The following is a 20917-nucleotide window of genomic DNA, read 5'->3' as shown; positions in this document are numbered from 1 at the left end:
AAGATGGACGCTGAGAAGCTGGTGAAGAAGGGCCCGCCACAGGGCAAGGAGCATCGCCACCCCGAGATGTATTATGAGGGTGTCCTGAAGGGTGCCCGTCTTGTGGCGGACGAGTGTGCGAAGGATGTAATGTTTGAATAAACTTGCTCGTGTGATCCTGTATTATGAAAACTTGTTCATATGCGCTATGCAACGCTTGTTTGAATTTAAAATATTACCTTCTGTGCGGCTGTTTATCAAATCTGAGAGATGGCCAGTCGTCGGCTTCTACCCCCATGCCACGAGTGCTGGGGTGTTCGGGATAAATCTGAGCACTCTTTTTCCCATTGTTGGGTCCTTTGAGGGAGGTGCTCAGCACAACGAACAAGGCAATCGGACTATAATGCTTTATCACTCTCACTTACCCATAGAATTCTACAATTTTAAATTTTGGCGAAGCCCCTAGTATTCGGAAGGCCGAATTCGAGGCGCTATACACGCCTTAAGCCGGACAAAGCCGACTCCTCGCTCTAAGCGGCATAAGTCTTTAGGGACTCGAGACCTCTCGAATAGCGACCAGCTCTCACCTTATCATGACAGTCAGTTTTAGCTTTCTCTACTGAGCTGCTTAGCCCAGCTCAACCAGGGCACAATCGCAGTAGTTCTCCCAGTGCTACCTTAGCCGATATAGCGGAACGTAAGGTACCAAAACATGGGAGCCGGGCCAACTCAACTATTGACCCAAGACATGATTCGGAGCTGATGCATATAATGCTATAAGTTCGGGGTACCGCACTGTCGAAAGTGTTCGGACTTCTAACGCCGTATTATGGGGTATGCTTAAGCCCCTGGCGTATTGGCCGTATCAGAGTGTACAGGTGCTAAATGTTATGAATGAACATATATATATATATATATAAAGGAAGAACAGAGAATGCGATAATAGTCTAGTGATATGCATTGTTTATTCAAAAAGGTACGTCGAAGCAGAATGATATAAGTAGTGCGATAAGCAAAAAGTAGGACTATTTAACATGTCCCCTCCAAGGGCAAGCTGAGGAATGGTATTTAAAGCAGGTATTTCACTCGTTATCAGAGACCACCTGGGAATTCCTTGATACGACATAGCTTTCTGCCTCCTTGGTTGTTGTATCGTGTTTTCGGCAATCGTACTGCCGGACAGGGCTTCCAGAGATTAAAGTCCTGAAAGAAAGAAAAATAACAAAGTGGGAAGCCCCTGGTGCGGTTGAGCCACGTCTTGGGGCGTGCCGTAGTCGTGCCCCCCTCCCCACCTATGCCCATGGTATTTTCAATGCGTAATTATGTACGCGTGGCACGGATTTCGTCGTTTGGCTGGGACTGGGGTGGGGGCCGCATTGCTATGCGAGCTCGGAACGTGCCAGGCGGTCTTGTTGCCGATTACTCCGGGCACGCTTGAAGGTGTCCGGGTCCTTAATCGCCGAACTGGTGGATTGCCTTAAGAGGCTGCTTTGCGCTTCTGCTGCGAGGGCCGCAGTGTACTCCTCCGTGCGGAGAGAGCGCTCTGTGTTTCCATTAACTATGAAGACCCCCCGAGGTCCTGGCATCTTGAGCTTGAGGTATGCATAATGCGGTACCGCATTGAATCTCGCAAATGCGGTTCGCCCGAGCAGTGCATGATAGCCACTGTGGAAAGGGACTATATCGAAGATTAACTCTTCGCTTCGGAAGTTATCCGGGGATCCGAAGACCACTTCCAGTGTGGCTGAGCCTGTGCAATGGGCCTCTACACCTGGTATGACGCCTTTGAAGGTCGTTTTTGTGGGTTTGATCCTTGAGGGGTCTATACCCATTTTGCGCATTGTGTCCTGATAAAGCAGGTTCAGGCTGCTGCCGCCATCCATAAGGACTCGAGTGAGGTGAAATCCGTCAATGATTGGGTCTAGGACCAGTGTAGCCAATCCGCCATGACGGATACTAGTGGGGTGGTCCCTGCGATCGAAGGTGATCGGACAAGAGGACCATGGGTTGAACTTTGGGGCGACTGGCTCCAACGCATATACGTCCCTTAGCGCATGCTTCCGCTCCCTCTTGGGGATGTGGGTTGCGTATATCATGTTCACCGTCCGCACTTGTGGGGGGAACCTCTTCTGTCCTCCGGTGTTCGGCTACCGGGATCCTCCTCGTCATCGCTATGTGACCCCTTATCTTTGTTTTCGGCATTTAACTTGTCGGCCTGCTTGAACACCCAACAATCCCTATTGGTGTGGTTGGCTGGCTTGTCGGGGGTGTCGTGTATTTGACATGAGCGATCGAGTATACGGTCCAAACTGGACAGGCCCGGAGTGCTTCTTTTGAACGGCTTTTTCCGCTGACCGGGTTTAGAGCCTTTGAATCCGGCATTGACTGCCATATCCTCGTTATTGTCGCTGTTAATGCGGCGCTTGTGTTTGTTGCGACGTGACCTGCCATTGCCATCCTTGGTATCCGAAGTACCATGGTTTTTTGATATGTTATTGCTGCGAGCCAGCCAGCTGTCTTATCCCACGCAAAAGCGGGTCATGACTGTCGTGAGGGCTGCCATAGATTTCGGCTTTTCCTGGCCGTGGTGCCGGGCGAGCCACTCGTCGTGGATGTTGTGCTTAAAAGCTGCTAGGGCCTCTGCATCCGGACAGTCGACGATTTGATTTTTCTTTGTCAGGAACCGTGTCCAGAATTTCCTGGCCGATTCCTCTGGCTGCTTAATTATATGGCTCAAGTCATCGGCATCTGGTGGTCACACATAAGTGCCCTGGAAGTTGTCGAGGAATGCGGCTTCCAGATCTTCCCAACAGCCAATGGATTCTGATGGCGGGCTGTTGAGCCAATGCCGAGCTGGTCCTTTGAGCTTGAGTGGGAGGTATTTGATGGCGTGTAGATCATCACCGCAGGCCATGTGGATGTGCAGGAGGAAGTCCTCGATCCATACCGCAGGATCTGTTGTGTCGTTGTATGATTCGATGTTTACGGGTTTGAAACCCACTGGAATTTGGTGATCCATTACTTCGTCTGTGAAGCATAGGGGGTGTGCAGCGCCTCTGTACTGGGCTATATCGCGACGCAGCTCAAATGAGTCTTGTCCGCTATGTTCGGCCCGGCCGGATTTACTTTTACTGTATCCGGCGTGACGGTTATCGTCTCGCATAGTGGCGCACCCTCGTGATCCGTAGATCGATCTTGTGTGTTTTGCTTTGTCCTCCAATACGTCTCGCAGGTCTGGCGTATTTCCCCATGCCTTGACATTTTTATTTGAGTGGCGTCGGGGTGCGGGCTGAGCTTTTGGCTGAAATGCCTCTTTGTTGCGGCCACGAGGTGGCCGATCAGCCGTGTCATACGCTGGAGATGTAGGTTTTGGTGCTTCCTCCTCCAGTCGGGGTAGCAACCTGTGCTTTGGGTAACTCTTGGAGGGGCGTTCGAGTTTATATTCCTCGGCCGCAAGGACTTCAGTCCATCTGTCAGCTAGCAAATCTTGATCAGCTTGAAGCTGTTGTTGCTTTTTCTTAAGGCTATTTGTCGTGGCTATAAGCCGGTGCTTGAAGCGCTCTTGTTCGACGGGATCCTTAGGCACGACGAATTCGTCATCGTCGAGGCTTGCCTCGTTTTCGGAGGGAGGCATGTAATTATCATCCTCCGCTTCTCCATCTACCGCTCTCTCGGGAGGGCTAGCTTCTCCATCCTCCTGCCCTAAATCTTTCTGGAGGGGATTGTTGTCGTCTTCGGCACTGTCCGGAATGCTATTATCTCCTGTGCCGGTGTCACCGCTTTTGCTTTGGCGAGACTTAGAGCAGCGCCGCTGACGTCGGTGCTTGGGTTGCTTCTTGGAGGGGTCATCCTCCGCTGTCCCGTCGCCATTGCCTTCTTTGGGTGTGTCCACCATATATATGTCATATGACGAGGTGGCTGTCCAGTGCCCTGTGGGCAGTGGTTCTTGTTCGCCTCGTGCATCGTCGTCCATGTCGTTGATGTCTTCGGAGTCGAAGTCGAGCATGTCGGTCAAATCATCGATAGTGGCTACTAAGTGGGTGGTGGGTGGGCGGCGAATTTCTTCGTCATCCGCATCCCAATCCTGCCGGACATAGTTTGGCCAGGACTCTCCTGACAAGGAGAGAGACCTTAATGAGTTTAGTATGTCGCCGAAGCGCGAGTGCTGAAAGATATCCATGGAGGTAAAATCCATGATCGGCGCCCAGTCGGATTCGATAGGCACGGGCGCAGGCGGTTCGGAGTCCGTGGCCGGGGAAGGATCCGGCAGCTTGGCATCACGGCTCTCGTGAAGGGTAAGGTCGATACTCGGCTTGATCGCCGCTGAGGATATGGCCTCCGTGGCAGGGTCTATCCACCTGTCCATGGATGGCGCAACTGGCTTCGAATTGAGGGTCGGAGCAGTTGCCGGCGCAATCTCCTGAACACTGTCCAATGGCAGAGCTAAATCATGCTCATCGTGACCGTGTGGCGCACTAGGCAGGGGCACGAATCCGTCGAAGATCAAGTCTCCGTGGATATCGGTCGTGTAGTTTAAGCTTCCAAACCTGACCTGGTGGACAGGGGTGTAACTCTCGATCTGCTCCAGATGGCCAAGCGAGTTGGCCCGCAGTGCGAAGCCGCCGAATACAAAGATCTGTCCGGGGAGAAAAGTCTCACCCTGGACTGCATCGCTATCGATGATTGAAGGAGCCATCAAGCCTAACAGCGACGACACAGAGGAACTCTCAATGAAAGCACCAATGTCGGTGTCAAAACCAGCGGATCTCGGGTAGGGGGTCCCGAACTGTGCGTCTAAGGTGGATGGTAACAGGAGGCAGGGGACACGATGTTTTACCCAGGTTCGGGCCCTCTTGATGGAGGTAAAACCCTACATCCTGCTTGATTATTCTTGACAATATGAGTAGTACAAGAGTTGATCTACCACGAGATCGGAGAGGCTAAACCCTAAAAGCTAGCCTATGGTATGATTGAATGTTGTCCTACGGACTAAAACCCTCCGGTTTATATAGACACCGGAGGGGGCTAGGGTTACACAAGGTCAGTTACAAAGGAGGAGATATACATATCTGTATTGCCTAGCTTGCCTTCCACGCCAAGTAGAGTCCCATCCGGACAAGGGACGAAGTCTTCAATCTTGTATCTTCATAGTCCAACAGTCCGGCCAAAGGATATAATTCGGTTGTCCGGATACCCCATAATCCAGGACTCCCTCAGTTGGTCCGGGCCGATTCATCCAACAATACCGCCAAATCAAAATAAGACGTTGGTGGTAAGCAGTATGACTATGATCGCCCACAACTATTTGTGTTCTACTCGTGCATATCATCTATGCATAGACCTGGCTTGGATGCCACTGTTGGGGAACGTAGCATGTAATTTCAAAAATTTCCTATGATCACGCAAGATCTATCTAGGAGATGCATAGCAACGAGAGGGGAGAGGTTGTCCACCTACCCTCGTAGACCGAAAGTGGAAGCGTTAGGTTAACACAGTTGATGTAGTCGAACGTCTTCGTGATCCAACCGATCAAGTACCGAACGTAGGGCACCTCCGAGTTCAGCACACGTTCAGCTCGATGACGTCTCTCGAACTCTTGATACAGCAAAGTGTCGAGGGAGAGTTTTGTCAGCACGACGATGTGGTGGCACGTGTAGGGCTTCGCCTAAGCACTACGACAATATGACCGGAGAAGTAAACTGTGGAGGGGGGCACCGCACACGGCTAATAAACAACTGTTGTGCTTTGGGGTGCCCCCTGCCCCCGTATATAAAGGCGAAGGGGAGGAGGCCGGCCCTAGGGGCGCGCCCAAGTGGGAGGGAAACCGACTAGGACTCTCAATCCTAGTCGCCCCCCCCCCCTTTCCTTTCTTTCAGAGGGGGGAAGGGAAGGAGAGGGAGAGGGAGAGGGAAAGGGAGAGGGAGAAGGAAGGGGGGCCGCCCCCCCCCCCCCCCCCCCCCCCGCTCCCCCTTGTCCAATTTGGACTCCCATGGGGGGCGCCACCCTTGCGGGCTCCCCTCTCTCTCCCCTATGTCCCATGTAGGCCCATTACTTCCCCGGGGGGTTCCGGTAACCTCCCGGTACTCCGAAAAATACCCGAAACGATCCGGAACCATTCCGGTGTCCGAATACTATCGCCCAATATATCAATCTTTACCTCTCGACCATTTCAAGACTCCTCGTCATGTCCGTGATCTCATCCGGGACTCCGAACAAGCTTCGGTCACCAAAACACATAACTCATAATCTAAATCATCATCGAACGTTAAGCGTGCGGACCCTATGGGTTCGAGAACTATGTAGACATGACCGAGACACATCTCCAGTCAATAACCAACAGCGAAACCTGGATGCTCATATTGGTTCCTACATATTCTACGAAGATCTTTATCGGTCAAAACGCAATGACAACATACATTATTCCCTTTGTCATCGGTATGACGGTATGTTACTTGCCCGAGATTCGATTGTCGGTATCTTCATACCTAGTTCAATCTCATTACCGGCAAGTCTCTTTACTCGTTCCGTAATGCATCATCCCGCAACTAACTCATTAGTCACATTGCTTGCAAGGCTTATTGTGATGTGCATTACCGAGAGGGCCCAGAGATACCTCTCCGATACTCGGAGTGACAAATCCTAATCTCGATCTATGCCAACCCAACAAATACCTTCAGAGACACCTGTAGAGCATCTTTATAATCACCCAGTTACGTTGTGACGTTTGATAGCACACAAGGTGTTCCTTCGGTATCCGGGAGTTGCATAATCTCATAGTCAAAGGAACATGTATAAGTCATGAAGAAAGCAATAGCAACAAACTAAACGATCATAGTGCTAAGCTAACGGATGGGTCTTGTCCATCACATCATTTTCTAATGATGTGATCCCGTTCATCAAATGACAACACATGTCTATGGCTAGGAAACTTAACCATCTTTGATTAACGAGCTAGTCAAGTAAAGGCATACTAGGGACACTCTGTTTTGTCTATGTATTCACACATGTACCAAGTTTCTGGTTAATATAATTCTAGCATGAACAATAAACAATTATCATGATATAAGGAAATATAAATAACAACTTTATTATTGCCTCTAGGGAATATTTCCTTCAACCTATTATAAGCTATGGACAAAATTTATGAAAGGGCATCTTGTATATTTCATACATGTCCTTGTATGTCATCAAGGAGGCTTCAAAGTACTGAAATTTGCACCAGAAACGCCGTTCTGGTTCCCTTCGTGTGCGCCTTCATCTCCATGCTTGTTTCTGCTCCAGTGTTCATCCCTCTTGTCCATGCTAGGCCTTTCATTAGTAATCAACACAAATGTATCCAATTTAGGCGGGATCATATTCTCATGAACATTAGAATCGTTACCAAGAAACGAAACTACCTGGTAATTCAATTGGCGTGCGCGAGCTCTAGTGGTTGGTCTAGTATGTATAGCAGCAGGGGTTGTGGGTGTAACAATGGTATTGATGTCCTCATCATCCATAACCGTCCAACAAGCCTACGAAGGAATTACTACTTCCGATGATGAGCATCATAGCTTACGTGAGTTACCACTCCCATTCCACTTTGAGGGCGGCCGTCACTTGTGCGTAGTAGCCGACGTACTTGTTCACTTCCCCTTGAGTGATGCCCCATCGATGTTGGAGAGATGCCACATTGCAATTGGTGATGATAGGATGGGGCTCCACATACTGCTCTTGTTTATGATATTCCTTCCAGATATTCTCCCAATACTTGTTCCCCTTTTTCTCCGTGCCGCATAGTGGATCCATTGTTGTGGTCAACTAAGATTTGACCAACAAGATATCCTCGAAAATTGAGAATGCCGGATCTCTTGCCTTTGCAATCTTTGGCTCCTTCTTCTTCTTGCTCGGAATTGAATTTGAAGTTGTCCGAACTTCAAATGAAGGGCAAGTTGGATCCCCATATTCGTAGTCCATTTGGTTTGGATCTTGATTATCATTGATCATGTCCGACATCATCAACTCCTAAATGATCATTGTTTACAAGCATTTATCATGTCCGAAATGAACTAGCGGTCTATTGAAAACACTGAACATGGCATATGCAAAGTTGATCGGACAGGAGCAACAAGAACATATCGAGTCTTGTTGTGTCATTCCGTCGAACAGGTCGTGGGTAGCATGGGCGCCGCCGGTGCCCGTGCTTCTCCGCGCCCGAATGAGCTATGGCGAGCGACAGACGTCTACCAGCGGCATCTGCATGGGCGGAAAGCTCTCCGAAATGCTCCAACCGACCGTCGGATCCTCTTCTGTCCCAAAACCTCGTCTGATGGTGCAAACCTTGTCAACGGCGGGATGGATGGGGTGCGGGGTTTCGGGCATGGCGGCGGAAAGGGGGCAGCTGCTCGTCCATGTCCGCATCCGCTCCCTGCGCCGCCGCCACTTCCCTCTCTCGCTGCCGGCGTCGCCGGTTCCTCCGTCGCGGTGGACGAGACGCCGATGGACGAGGCGGACGCGGCCTCTGTCGCGGCGGTCGGGGACGGGCTGAACGACATCTAGGGCGGCGGGTTGGGACCGGCAATGAGGGTGGGGAGCAAGGGTGACGGACGGCGAGGGCTCGGAAGCGGAACGGTTGGAGGAAGGCAGGAGTAGGGGGGTTGGTAGATTTGGTGCTGTTTGTGGGGGTAGGCCTATCGGATTCGATGTGGCGGACGCGCCTGGGCATCAGTATGTCCATCCTACATTTGGATTGGATACGAGGGATGCCGGCCAGCCTAGGCGTATGAGCCCATTTGAGACGCATGTCTGAGTTGAATTTTTCTGATCAATGTAACCGGGTCGTTCGCCCGGATGTTTGAGACTGGTTTGGCGTGCCCAGTTGTAGACGCTTAAAAAGTCTTCAAAGCCGCCCTCGCCTCTTCTTTCCGTCTCAGCATGACCAGGACGGCGAGCCCGTGACCACGGCTCGTTGCTACCAAGTGTCAGATGATGTTTTTTCAGGAATTAGCCTTTATTTTGAGGCTCAACCTATCTGAATGTAATGAACTAATAATATGTGTGATTCCAAAGTCAGTTTCAGGAATTCAGAGGTTAGTTCTAATACAAAGCATGATGACGTTTGAAGTTTAGACATACAAAGTAATCGTATCTGATGACAAGTCACAACCAAAGCAAAAATGAAAGTGCCAGAAATGCGGTGTATATTTACATTGAAGATAACATTAGCCCGTAGCATTCGGTCACCTCAATCAATAACTAGCCCCGATCCGAACCAACCAGCGCATACATAATTCAGCACATGAATAGCAGCTAGAGGCACTACTACAGCATCATGCACACATAAACAAAGATATGTACTCCCTCTGTCCCGGTGCAAGGGCAAGTGCGTAGTTCTAGGTCATCAATTTAACTAGCTAATATGTATTATATTTAACAAAAAATATTTAGAAACTACATTCATATATGTATCCAATGATCTGCTTTTGATGAGATATATCACATTTTTAGTTAGTCAAATTCACCCTAGAACTACGCGCATGTCCTATGCACCGAGACCAAGGGAGTACTGGGTATTCCATCCATGCACTGGCAAGAAGCACAGCTCATGTCCTTTTCCTAGCCCTCGACTTCTTGCTCATTGCGCTGGCTCTCGGTGTGGTTTTTGTTGTGACAGCAGCAGATGGATCGGGGGCAGAGGCGCCTTCCCCCGCCGATTGCCTGCACATTTGGAAACAGCAAAACGAATCATCTCATATGAAATTCTCCGGCTGCAAGTCTACATTGTGAAGCAGGTACAAATCGACTTGGACTATATTCAGTCTGGCTTCTGGTCACAGGTCATGCACTTTGATTCAGTGCACAAGGTATTTAGAAGGCCTCAAAAGCTCGGTGGTCTAACCTGCCAACCTCCTCAACTCGCTCGAGGAAAGGGTCGACGCTATCCATGTAGGTGTTGAACTACACAAAGAATTAATATATTAGCACATATAGATATATTTTTGAAAAGATGCATGCTTTATTAATGATTTTACGAAGCAGTCTTCTAACTCAGACCTACCGCCTTCACAATGCTGTTGAATTTTGCACGAATTTTCTGCTGTTCTGCTGTGGCAGCAGTCCTTGATGAAGCAGCTTCCGAACACAAATTTGAAGCCTATGTGGTGTCATAAAGAAATGCAATATGTCAGTTATTTTCAGGCAAAAAAGATATAGTTGACGAAAAAATGTCACTAAATCTGCAGTGTTTAACAGTCAAAGAGATGGACAGCTAGTATCATGTTTCTGCACAAACAGCGGCAATAAACGCTAGTAAGGCCTCACAAGGATCACCAAATTTAATGATATTCTCATTTTAAAATGATTTTAAGTTCGAACAAGCAATATATTCAGAATAAGAACATCACCTTAGCGATCGTTGCCTCTACTTTCTTTTCTCTAGGTTCAAGGCACCGCAGTTTACCCTCAGTCTCGGAGCTCAAAGCACCCAGCTTCTGATTTTCATCTGCTATTATTTGATTCCTTTCTTTCACTTTCCCCTTGAGACGCTCCTCCATTTCATGTACTGGTTGGAAGGGATTAATGCAAAAATGTGAGGGAAATAATAACTCTCAGAAAGGGAGCAACATAAAATACTTGAGCAGTACTAACAAAATATAATTTAGAAATTAGGAAGATACCTTTTCCTTGCCAATCAACAATCTGTGCGTCGAATGACATAACTGATACACTTTCATCATTAAGCTTTGCTTTGCGAGCTTTAACTTCCTTTTCAACTGTTTTAGCAGCAACAAGCTAGTAGCAACAGAAAGTAAAAGAGTTAGACCATTCTCGTCATTCAATCAATCCAGCTATGGAATTCAATCATGCCTTAGCTGTTCTTACCTGTTCATGTACATCCTGGATTTTAGAGTGTTGTTTCGTCAGTTTTTCATGAGCCTGCGAGATGGAGATAGTTTAGAACGGGATTACAGGGGTATCTACTGGTTAAGCACAACTAGGGGCAGCAGTAAGTGCCACTCTGATACAAAGTAGCACCACCAGGCACCAGCTGTACCAAACGGATAATCCAAAATATCAAAGAGATATATCATACGAGGAAACTAAATTGTCCTGGGAAACACATGTAGCCAATCGATTCTTTATCAAATTCCAAGGAAGAGAGTCTGAAATCAGTTGTCGTGGTCAATGTTCATAAGCAAAACACCTTCTAGAACTGGCATATTCTGATGAAAAGTGGAATTGGAATACCTTGTTGCGTATCTCCAAAGCGGCAGATTTCTCTTGATCATTTTGCATTGCTATTTTCTCAGACTCTTTCAACTTAGCACGGGCTGATTTCTTCTCTTCCAAGGCCCTCTTTAATAGGAAATAAAATCCAGAGTCAGGTATGCAAGCTTATACAGATCCCTTATAATGATAATGCCTTTATTAGTCCAAATTGTATTCAGTAAATCACAGGTTAACCAGGCCGTACATCTGGTAGGCTTGATATTGAACCAAATGATAGGATTTCAGCCCCCCCCCCCCCCCCCCCCCGAGCCGAAATGCATGGAAAAATTAATTTAGCAAGTCAACCAGGCCATTTGTGCAGATATGCAGTCACCTAGTACTAGGCAGGTTATGCAGATATGCATGGAAAAATTAAGGTAGCAGGTCAACCAGGCTGTTTATGCAGATATGCAGTCACCTAGTACTAGCCAGATTACAAGTCCAAGTAAATAGGTAATTCCTCGTATAGTCACTAATTCACAACAACATCAGGTCATCGGACAAATAGCACCTACCAAATTTGGAACCTAACCTGTTGCTACAAATAAAATAAAATTGAAGAGGTCTCACCTGAACTTTTTCTGGGGACTTCACTAATTTGGACATCAATCTGGAGTTTTCTTGGGCATGTTTAGTCAACTCAAAATCAGCCTGGGTTATCTGCAGCAGGAAACATAAATGCAACAAATATAACATTATGCAGCGAGCTCAAACTATCAGCTTAAGTTAGCGAGAGCAATATATCAGATGTTCAATATTCTCATTCACAAAGTATAGCCGAATAACAATTGGTGACGAGCAGATGTTAGTACTCAAGGGTAAATGGCTGATGTATTAAAGACAATGCGCACACAGTTCACTTTGCAGATGGCAAATTGTAGATAGCCTGTCCTATGTGGGGCTGAGGGCTGGAGCATTTCTAATCTACGAAGGAGCTTATGGCTTATCAAAGTCAGATGGAGCAGGAGATGTGTTAGGGCCAATAGCTCCTGGTCTAATAAAATCTATGGCACTGTAATTAAATATAGTACTGCTTGATGTTACAATAACCAATCGCAGATAATGCACCTTGTTGTGATTAAGGCTCATACTTTTTCAAGATACTTTAAACTCCTATTTAGTTTGATATGGCAGATCTCCTGCTTTCAGGTTTCAAAAAGGATCCTATGAGAGATCCGGGTTTATTGGCATCAAAACCAGCTCGAGATTCATCTAGGACATACTTGGAGGCGAGGTTTTTGACCAATTAGCTCTAGCCTTGATCTAGAAGACCAGGATCGAAGCCATGCCAAAGGCACAAGGCTACCACACAAGGCTGTTTATATTCGACCTGATGTGGCAATGTGTGATGCATTTTGATCAGAAACTCCTAGACCATGTAGCATGCTTGGCTCTCAGTAGGGACTATACTTTATTTGCAACTCATGATGCCAGAAATCCACAGAAAATAATTAGTTTTTTGGATGGAGAGAGACACTACAGAAGACACAAGGTAGGAATCAGCACACCTTCCTGTGAATCTCCTCTTTCTTGTCATTGATGACTGCGGCCTTTGCTCGCAGGGCCAGTTGCTGCTTGTTGTAAACCTGAACTTTCTGCTGCAGAGCATTGACGTCCGCTTCCAGTTGCTGGGCCATGGGCTCCTCCATCTGCTCCGCGAGCTCATGATCCCCGATCTCCTTCTGAAGCTGCACGAGAGAAACATGAACGCAACTCTAAGAATCTCCGATCAGCGTGTGGGCATTTCCACGAACAGATTAGCTGTGGAAACTGTGAACAGCGAAGACCTGGGCCATCCTGGCCTTGAGCTCCAGAGTGCGCTCGTGGTAGTCGGGGGTCTCGCTGACGATTGGCTGCAGGAGGGTGACCTTCTCCTCCCTGTAGAAGAGGAAGTTGATGAGGGCGCTGAGGACCTCGACGACGCGGCGCGGGGTGGGGCGGCTGAAGTCGGCGAGCGTGAAGTCCTTGAACTGGATGGAGTCGAGGAAGGCCTGCGACTTGTTGTAGAGGCGTAGCACCCGGATGGCCTCTGCGTGGTGCTCCGGGTTGTCCAGCACCTCCAGGTCGCTGAACCCTAGCAGCCCGTCCTCGCCGTCCCTGCGAAATCCAGCCCGGTGAGCGAGCGAGCGAGGGAGTGAGGGGGGGGGGGGGGCGAGGCGGCATGCTTCTTTTGTTACCCGGGGGCATCGACGAAGGAGTCGAAGAAGCGGGCGAGGACGCCAGGGAGCAGGTCAGGCTGCGGGCTGGCGATGTTCTCGGGGCGGAGGTTGGCGACGGGGGCGATCCCGTACTGGAACAGCTGCTCCGCGATCTCCGCTGGTGACAGTATCGGGAACCCGAAGCCGGACGCCATCGGGTTGCCGACACTCCTACTGCTCCTCCGGCTAGTATATAAAATCATAGCTAAATTAGCACTTAAGGGATAAATCCACTAAAACGGTGACGAGAAGTACACATGTTGGCATCATATACCATTAGCACAACCCAAAACCTAGGATAAAATTTACAACGGCTTGATGGCTATTGGCACACAAAGCGTGAGAGGAAGAAAAGGAGAGAAACCGAGTGGCTTACCTATGCCGGAGTCGAAGAAGAAGCGGTCACCGGAGGCGCAGGGAAAACCTGGAGGGGGTGTGCGTTGGTGTGAACCGAGCCACAAAACGGAGCTCCCTCTCCTTAACCAGCTCTTCCACAACTAGGTGAACAGTCCCTTGAGCACGCTTGTGCAGGACCTGCAGTTGGGTGGTGAAGATCAAGGTGCGAGTCCGCTGAGAATGCCAAAGTTTGAATTAGAAATACATGCTGCCGACTAGACAAGAGGTCATGCATTGCAGACAGTAAATATGCACATGGATTGAAAAGAAAACTAATTCCTGCAATTTCAAAGGACATGATAAACATAAACATAGAGAGAGAAGACATGCAACTTGTTATCCTATGCAAAAGTCAGAGGAACTCAGTTCTGAATCATTTCTCCTACACCTTAATATTCTAGTGCAGTTATAGCTGCAAAGTCGCTGTTTTGATGTGAGATTTACGGAGATTGAATAATGGATATTAATTGATCTGGTTTATCGCTAAACAGGAGCAGCACATTGATCTTTTCCCTCGAGCCCGCAACTGATTCAATAATAATCAGGCAATAGGTGGCACTCAAAACTGAAGTAGCTACGGATGCAAAATTGGGAGCAACGGTGACGCAGACCTCTGGTCCCTCCTGTCTCTGCAAATCAAAACTTCGTTTAAGTTTTCAAATGCATGTCTGAAGACCGATATTATTGCATTGTTGTTTGAAGTGTCAACAAGCCATGGAGTGTAAATTTCCATGCCACTACAGCAATGACCCTGCTTGATCTTTTGGCACTTTGTTACTAGATTTCATTTCATTTTACTTAATTGTGATTCAGAAATACTGCAGGGTTGCCCCTGTTTAGATACAAGTTAAGTTTTAGAAGTGACCTTGCAACAAATCAAACTAAATGTATCATTTTCCTCTGTAGATGTTCACTGGTTCAGACTTGATAAGTATGAACCAAGCTGGGAGCTGAGAACTAGGACAGTGAGACAACATTGAACATCATGTCACAATCAAAGCACTCAAAATTTCTGCACTTCATTACCAGCCTCCTACATATTGCAAATCACATAGCACACACACAGATTTAGTGCACGGAGGCAGTGTTCAAGAGACACACTGATGACATGCCGCCTATGGTTGCCGTCATCGTGGAGGTTGACGCCGTGGTTGCGGAGAGCGCTGAGGATGGGCCAGACCTTGGTGTTCAGTAAATGGAGATAGAGTTTTCATAGGTTTGGGAAACCCCAAACCTATGAACTGGACAGGAGGTAATTTGAAACACACAAAGCTAAGTAGACACTAGACAGAAAACGATGTTGTCGCGTAAACGTTCAAATGGGAACATGTAGTGATCCCGTGTCTCGGAAAACAAAAGCTAAATCCTTTGTGTGGGCTAACATAGCAAAACTAATCCAACTATTGAGATGGTTGACAAGTTTGCTCGCAGATATGAATTTAATCTCAAACTGGTCAAGAACCTTGCAGTGGTGCTTTTGCAAAACTGCATTAATATGATTAATGAACATCTGGTTGTGTTGTTTTGCTTTCCCACCACGCCTTGCAGAAGAGAAAGCATAGGAGAGGAAGCAAGTGGCTAAACAAATCCGGAGCAAAGCATGTCAATCAAGTAAGCAAGAATGAGCCCATTGTTTGTTTGTTTGTTTGCTTGCTTCGCAACAAAGAGGACCTAGATCTTGTTTAATAATTTATCCAAGCTTTACTGTTGTTGAGGTGTCGACTAGCTTCAGCGATGTCTGTTGGTAGCTCCTTGGAGATTCTGCTGTTGCACGTTGCAACAAAGAAGAAGCGCAGAATTAATTAAGCATGTTGGGGGGGGGGGGGGGGGGGGGTTAAGGGCATGTACAACCCAGGTGCTAACACGGGCGCCTAAAGCATCTCCAACAGCTATCCTAAAATTGGGGACTGGAAAACAGTTTTAGGGCACCAGAAATTTTTCTTCTCCAACAGCTGCCGTAAAATAGGGCACCCAGCCACATCTTTCTTCTCCACAATTGCATACATATTGAAACAAAACATGAACTATGGATAGAATTTAAAATTTGCAAGATCACCACATATCAAATTAAACTTCAAATCCACGTATCAAATTCAAATTGTCCTAAAATTTTGGCCTTCTTCGATTATCAAATATTTTTGACACACAAAAGGGATCTACACTGACAAAGCAACTAGCCAACTAGATCTTTTACATCTGAATATTTTACACGACGGTTCGAGCTAAAGCTGACTACCACAAAGAAGAACAAATTGAGTAAAAACAGGAGTTTAAATAATCCAGCAGTGTAGTATAGAACAAGTAAATGCCAACAATATAAACTGCAACTCTTGAAGAATATAATGTGGCTCTCAAATTAACTCATCAACGTTTCAAATATTACCATGAACAAGCTAAAACAGCAGCAAAATGCATACTCATATGATAGTCTCAGGCAATATCATTCTAAATTTGCAAAGACAAGAAGTCATCATCCTCACGACTCAAGGATGCACTGGAGATGGCTAGATTTTGATATAGCGCAGAAATCCAACATTGTGCAACAACTGGTAGTAACTATCCTTTTCTTTCCTAAAGAATGGATGGACATTGCCATACTCTTTGCTGACATGGTTATGGTGTTCACTTTACCATGTTTTCTTAATTCGCCTGATTCAGCCAACAACCAATAAGAAGACGTCTTTTTCAGGACATGAATCCTACATCTAGTAGTAATCAACGATCCAGCGCAGCTACCACTACTAGCACGAGTCAGAAGCACTACAACACTAGCGTGCCACGGAGAAATTTCTATGGCAATCACCAAACCAATCTGAGAGTGGGGGCAGAAGGAACAGAGAGGTGAGCCTCACCTTTCCAGGACGAGGAGGAGGCTGGGCTCACGGCCAACGGCTTGGGCGAGGGCAGCGGGGTGAGTTGCTGCTCCTGCTCGGGCTCAGGCCAGCTGCGCCACCGCCGCGGAGCTCGCCGGTGTCCGCGCGCCGGGAGATCGAAGGGGGGCGGCCGGGGCACCGGAGCAGGGACGTGCGGTAGCTGCTCGGGCTACCCTCCGTCCGTGGCCGCGGCGGCGGAGGAGGGACGTCAGCGGCGGATCGAGTGGCGGCGCGTGGGACGAGCTCCTCTCTGTTCTGTGCGGGTCCGGGGAACGGGATCGGGTTTCTGCTTTCGGCTATTCAGGAGGAAATCCAGCGGCGGGATGAAAGGGGTTCGCCATGGAATTTGGCGGACAATTTGCCCGGGGAATCCTATACGACGCGCAGGTTGGCAGGTTGGCACACACCCCCCTAGCGCGCTGGGCGTTCGTATGGACCGGCCCATTTTCCGGGTTTTTTCCTTCCGTTTTTCCTTTCTTTTTCTTTTCTCCATTCATTTTTTTCTTTCTCTTTTCTGTTTTAATTTTTCTTTTATACTTCTTATTATTTACTTTTTCACTTTTTTTGCGAATTTTCTTTTCAGATTCTTGAAGACTTTTTTGTTCATCGAGTTCAATTTTTTGTTCATTGGATTTAAAGAATGTTCATCAAAATTCAAAATTTGTTCATAAAATTAAAAAAAGATTATCAAATTAGAAAAAATATCAAATTCAAGATTTGTTTATCTTTTTTTTTAAAATGTTCTTGAATATAAATTATGTTCACCAATTTCAAAAGATGTTCTTCGAATTCAAAATTTATTCATCAAATACAAAAAATGTTCATCGTTATTAAAAACTGCTAATAAAAATGTTCATTCTTTTGAAATCACGAACATTTTTTAATTCAAGAACTGTTTTTGACAATTCACAATTCATATTTTTTTAAAATTTAGAACCTTTTTGAAATCCTAAATCATTTTAACATATAATAAAACAAAAATATATAATAAAAAGGAAAATTAAATGTAAATGTAAAAGCGGAAAAAAAACAAGGGACATCCCGCACCGCAAATGGGTTGGCCCAAACTGGTGCGCTAAGGGAAGGGAGGATGCGCATTTGCACGACTCCTGACACGCACCGCGCCATATAGGGGGTCCCAATTTGCCCTTCCGCGGTTCGCCATGGAATTGGCGAGAAACGGTGAATTGAACAGCCTATTTACACCAACACTCGCTTGATTGGTCGGACACACAAGTTCGCTCGCTTGATTCTTTGCTCGCTCGCTCGCCATTCACTTGTTGACCCGTGATCACTGGATTTCTGAAAATTTGAAAAAAAATGAACTTATTTAAAAAAAATTAAAAATTGAAAAAATATCATGAAATACAAAAGGAGTTCATCAATTTGGAAAAAGTTCGAGAACATAAAAAATTCAAGAATATGAAAAACATCATGAAACGGCCCTACAATTTACGGCGACTTTTGTAGTGCCGTTTTGCTTCCAAGCGCTTGAAAAACAAAAAAAATAGGCAACTGCCCTATTTATAGGGTTGATGCTAGAGATGCTCCAAAAAATGGTTTTTGCACAGTTGCATAGAGAGGGTGAAGGAAGCAAAGTCTTACTTCCGATGCTAGCAGGTGTTTGCTTGCGGGGAAAATGCTCTACTATTGTGTGATGGTGTCCCACGTAGGGGGTCTGGCACCATATCGACTCCTGGTCTGGTGGGCTGGGCTAACCCTAGGTCGGTTCCATTTTGGGCTACTTTGGGGGCCCATGGTGATCTACAGGAAGCCTTAGCATACAGGACAATGACTTTGTATTTGGCGAGGACTCCTCTCCACTGACGTAACTGACTAGGACTCCTATAATCCTAGGCCTATGGTATCTTATATAAGTCGAGGTTGGGCTAGTCGATAGAATATATTACATTACAATCTCTTGGTAGGTACATGAATTTTTTGTATTCCACCACACAACACAATAAACTATAAGTAGGATGTAGGGTATTATCTTCTCGAAGAGCCCAAATTTGGGTGAAATGATGTGTCCCTGTTACCATCATTCAAGACGCCTATCTTAAGATCCCTAACTCGAGATCTCTTTTTGCTACATCAACGATGACTCATGCAGGGCCTTGATGTCTACTACACAACTTTATTCTTGTAGACACGTGTTGGACCTCCAAACGTGGAGTTTTGTAGGACAGTAGAAATTTTTCCTCGAATGGATGACCTAAGGTTTATCAATCCCTGGGAGGTGTAGGATGAAAATGGTCTCTCTCAAACAACCCTGCAACCAAATAATAAAAAGTCTCTGGTGTCCCCGACACACCAAATACAATGGAAATTTATATGGGTGCACTAGTTCGGCGAAGAGATGGTGATACAAGTGTAATATGGATGGTAGAAATATATTTTTATAATCTGAATAAATAAAAACAGCAATGTAGCAAATAGTAAACGGGCACAAAAATGGTATTGCAATGCTTGAAAATGAGGCCTAGGGTTCGTACTTTCGCTAGTGCAATCTCTCAACAATGCTGATATAATTGGATCATATAAACGTCCCTCAACGTGCAACGAAGAATCACTCCAAAGATCCTATCTAGTGGAGAACATATGAAGAAATCATTTGTATGGTACGAAACCACCTCGAAGCTATTCTTTCCGATCGATCTATCCAAGAGTTCGTACTAAAATAACACCAAATAATTTCAGATTCATAATACTAAATCCAACACAAAGAATCTCAAAGAGTGCCCCGAGATTTCTACGGGAGAAACAAAGACAAGAACGTGCATGAACCCCTATGCGTAGATTACCCCAATGTCACCTCGGGAATCCGTGAGTTGAGTGTCAAAACATATATCAAGTGGATCAATATGATACCTCATTGTCACCACGAGTATTCATACGCAAGACATACATCAGTGTTCTCAAATCCATAAAAGTATTCAATCCGATAAAACTAAATCTCAAAGGGAAAACTCAATTCATCACAACAAAGATAGAGAGGAGAAAACACCATATGATCCAACTATATTAACAAAGCCCCCAATACATCAAGAACATGAGAGAGAGATTAAACACATAGCTACTGGTACAAACCCTCAGCCCCGAGGGTGGACTACTCCCTCCTCATCAAGGTGGGCGCCGGGATGATGAAGATGGCCACCGGTGATGATCCCCCCTTCCGGCGGAGTGCCAGAACGAGGTCTAGATTGGTTTTCGATAGCTACAGAGGCTTACGGCGGCGGAATTTCTGATCTAGGTTAACCCCGAGGGTTTTTTTGAATATTTGGGAATTTATAGGGTAAAGAGGGGCCGGGGTGCGGGAGGCCACCGAGGTGGGCACAACCCACCTGGGCGCGCCTGAGCCCCCAGGCGTGCCCTGGTGGGTTGTGCCCCCCCCCCCTCGGGGCACCCCCCAGGTGTTGCCCTGGCCCATTGGTGGCCTTCTGTTCCATAAAAAACCCACAAAAGTTTCGTCGTGTTTGGACTCCGTTTTATATTGATTTCTTGCGATGTAAAAACATGCAAAAAAAAGCAACTGGCACTTGGCACTATGTCAGTAGGTTAGTATCAAAAATGATATAAAATGACCATAAAATGATTATTAAACATCCAATAATGATAATATAATAGCATGGAACAATCAAAAATTATAGATACATTGGAGACGTATTAGGCCTGCTAGGTGATCATCGCGGTTCGATGGAAGTTTAGATCTGTGCGACACGATCAATGCGTCGAAACGGATCTGCATCTTTGGTGCCGCCATCTTCGTTGCTGACTTGACTGGTCACCTCTTTCAAGGCGGAGAACTACGACCCATGTCGGATCATTAGTGATCAGATGGGAATCTTCATCAACATCAATTTCAATCTCAACTAGGATCATATAGAAATCTATCCATGGAGCTCAGGGGCTCAAGGTCATCATTGCCCTCGTACGACCATGTAGAATGATTTGGACATCAAATTCGTTTTTGTCGTCCTCGCCTCCTCGAGCATTGTTTCGCTGATCCCTTTGGTGGGATCGTGTGGAATTCAGTCTACAACAACCCTGTCAAATTTCATCATGATCCAACAATGGAATCTCCCACAATATCTGATATATTGAGACCCTATAAGATCTGGAAATAAATCCTCGTGAGTTCAGAAGGAGGCCAGCAGCCAACTTCAACCTCCTTTGGAAGATCCAACCGTTCAGATCATGCGGAATTGTATTTGCGATAACCCC

The 20917-nt window shown here is 46.5% G+C and overlaps 1 protein-coding gene across 2 annotated transcripts; it reads right to left on the bottom strand.

Moving 5' to 3' along the window:
- Window positions 1-9130: 9130 nt before the first annotated feature.
- Window positions 9131-17031, bottom strand: LOC125515793 (kinetochore protein NUF2 homolog). Of its 2 annotated transcripts, none has more exons than XM_048681294.2 (13): window positions 16673-17031; window positions 13801-13994; window positions 13404-13610; window positions 13014-13323; window positions 12735-12914; window positions 11797-11886; window positions 11206-11313; window positions 10840-10893; window positions 10635-10749; window positions 10362-10519; window positions 10016-10111; window positions 9857-9915; window positions 9131-9675 (listed from the first exon to the last, which is right to left on the bottom strand). In XM_048681294.2, the coding sequence occupies exons 3-13, from the start codon at window positions 13577-13579 to the stop codon at window positions 9561-9563; spliced, it is 1461 nt and encodes a 486-aa protein (XP_048537251.2). In that variant the 5' UTR covers window positions 13580-13610; window positions 13801-13994; window positions 16673-17031; the 3' UTR covers window positions 9131-9560. The 2 variants fall into 2 exon arrangements, with proteins under 2 accessions (XP_048537251.2, XP_048537252.2); XM_048681295.2 differs by having other exon boundaries at window positions 13801-13958.
- Between the last annotated feature and the right edge of the window lie 3886 nt (window positions 17032-20917).

This window comes from Triticum urartu, chromosome 6A (genome assembly GCF_056163025.1).
Source record: "Triticum urartu cultivar PI428250 chromosome 6A, HENAU_Tu73, whole genome shotgun sequence".
Classification (NCBI taxonomy): Eukaryota; Viridiplantae; Streptophyta; class Magnoliopsida; order Poales; family Poaceae; genus Triticum; species Triticum urartu.
The sequence above is the reverse complement of the archived record's forward strand: the minus strand, read 5'-3'. Positions and strand labels throughout refer to the sequence as shown.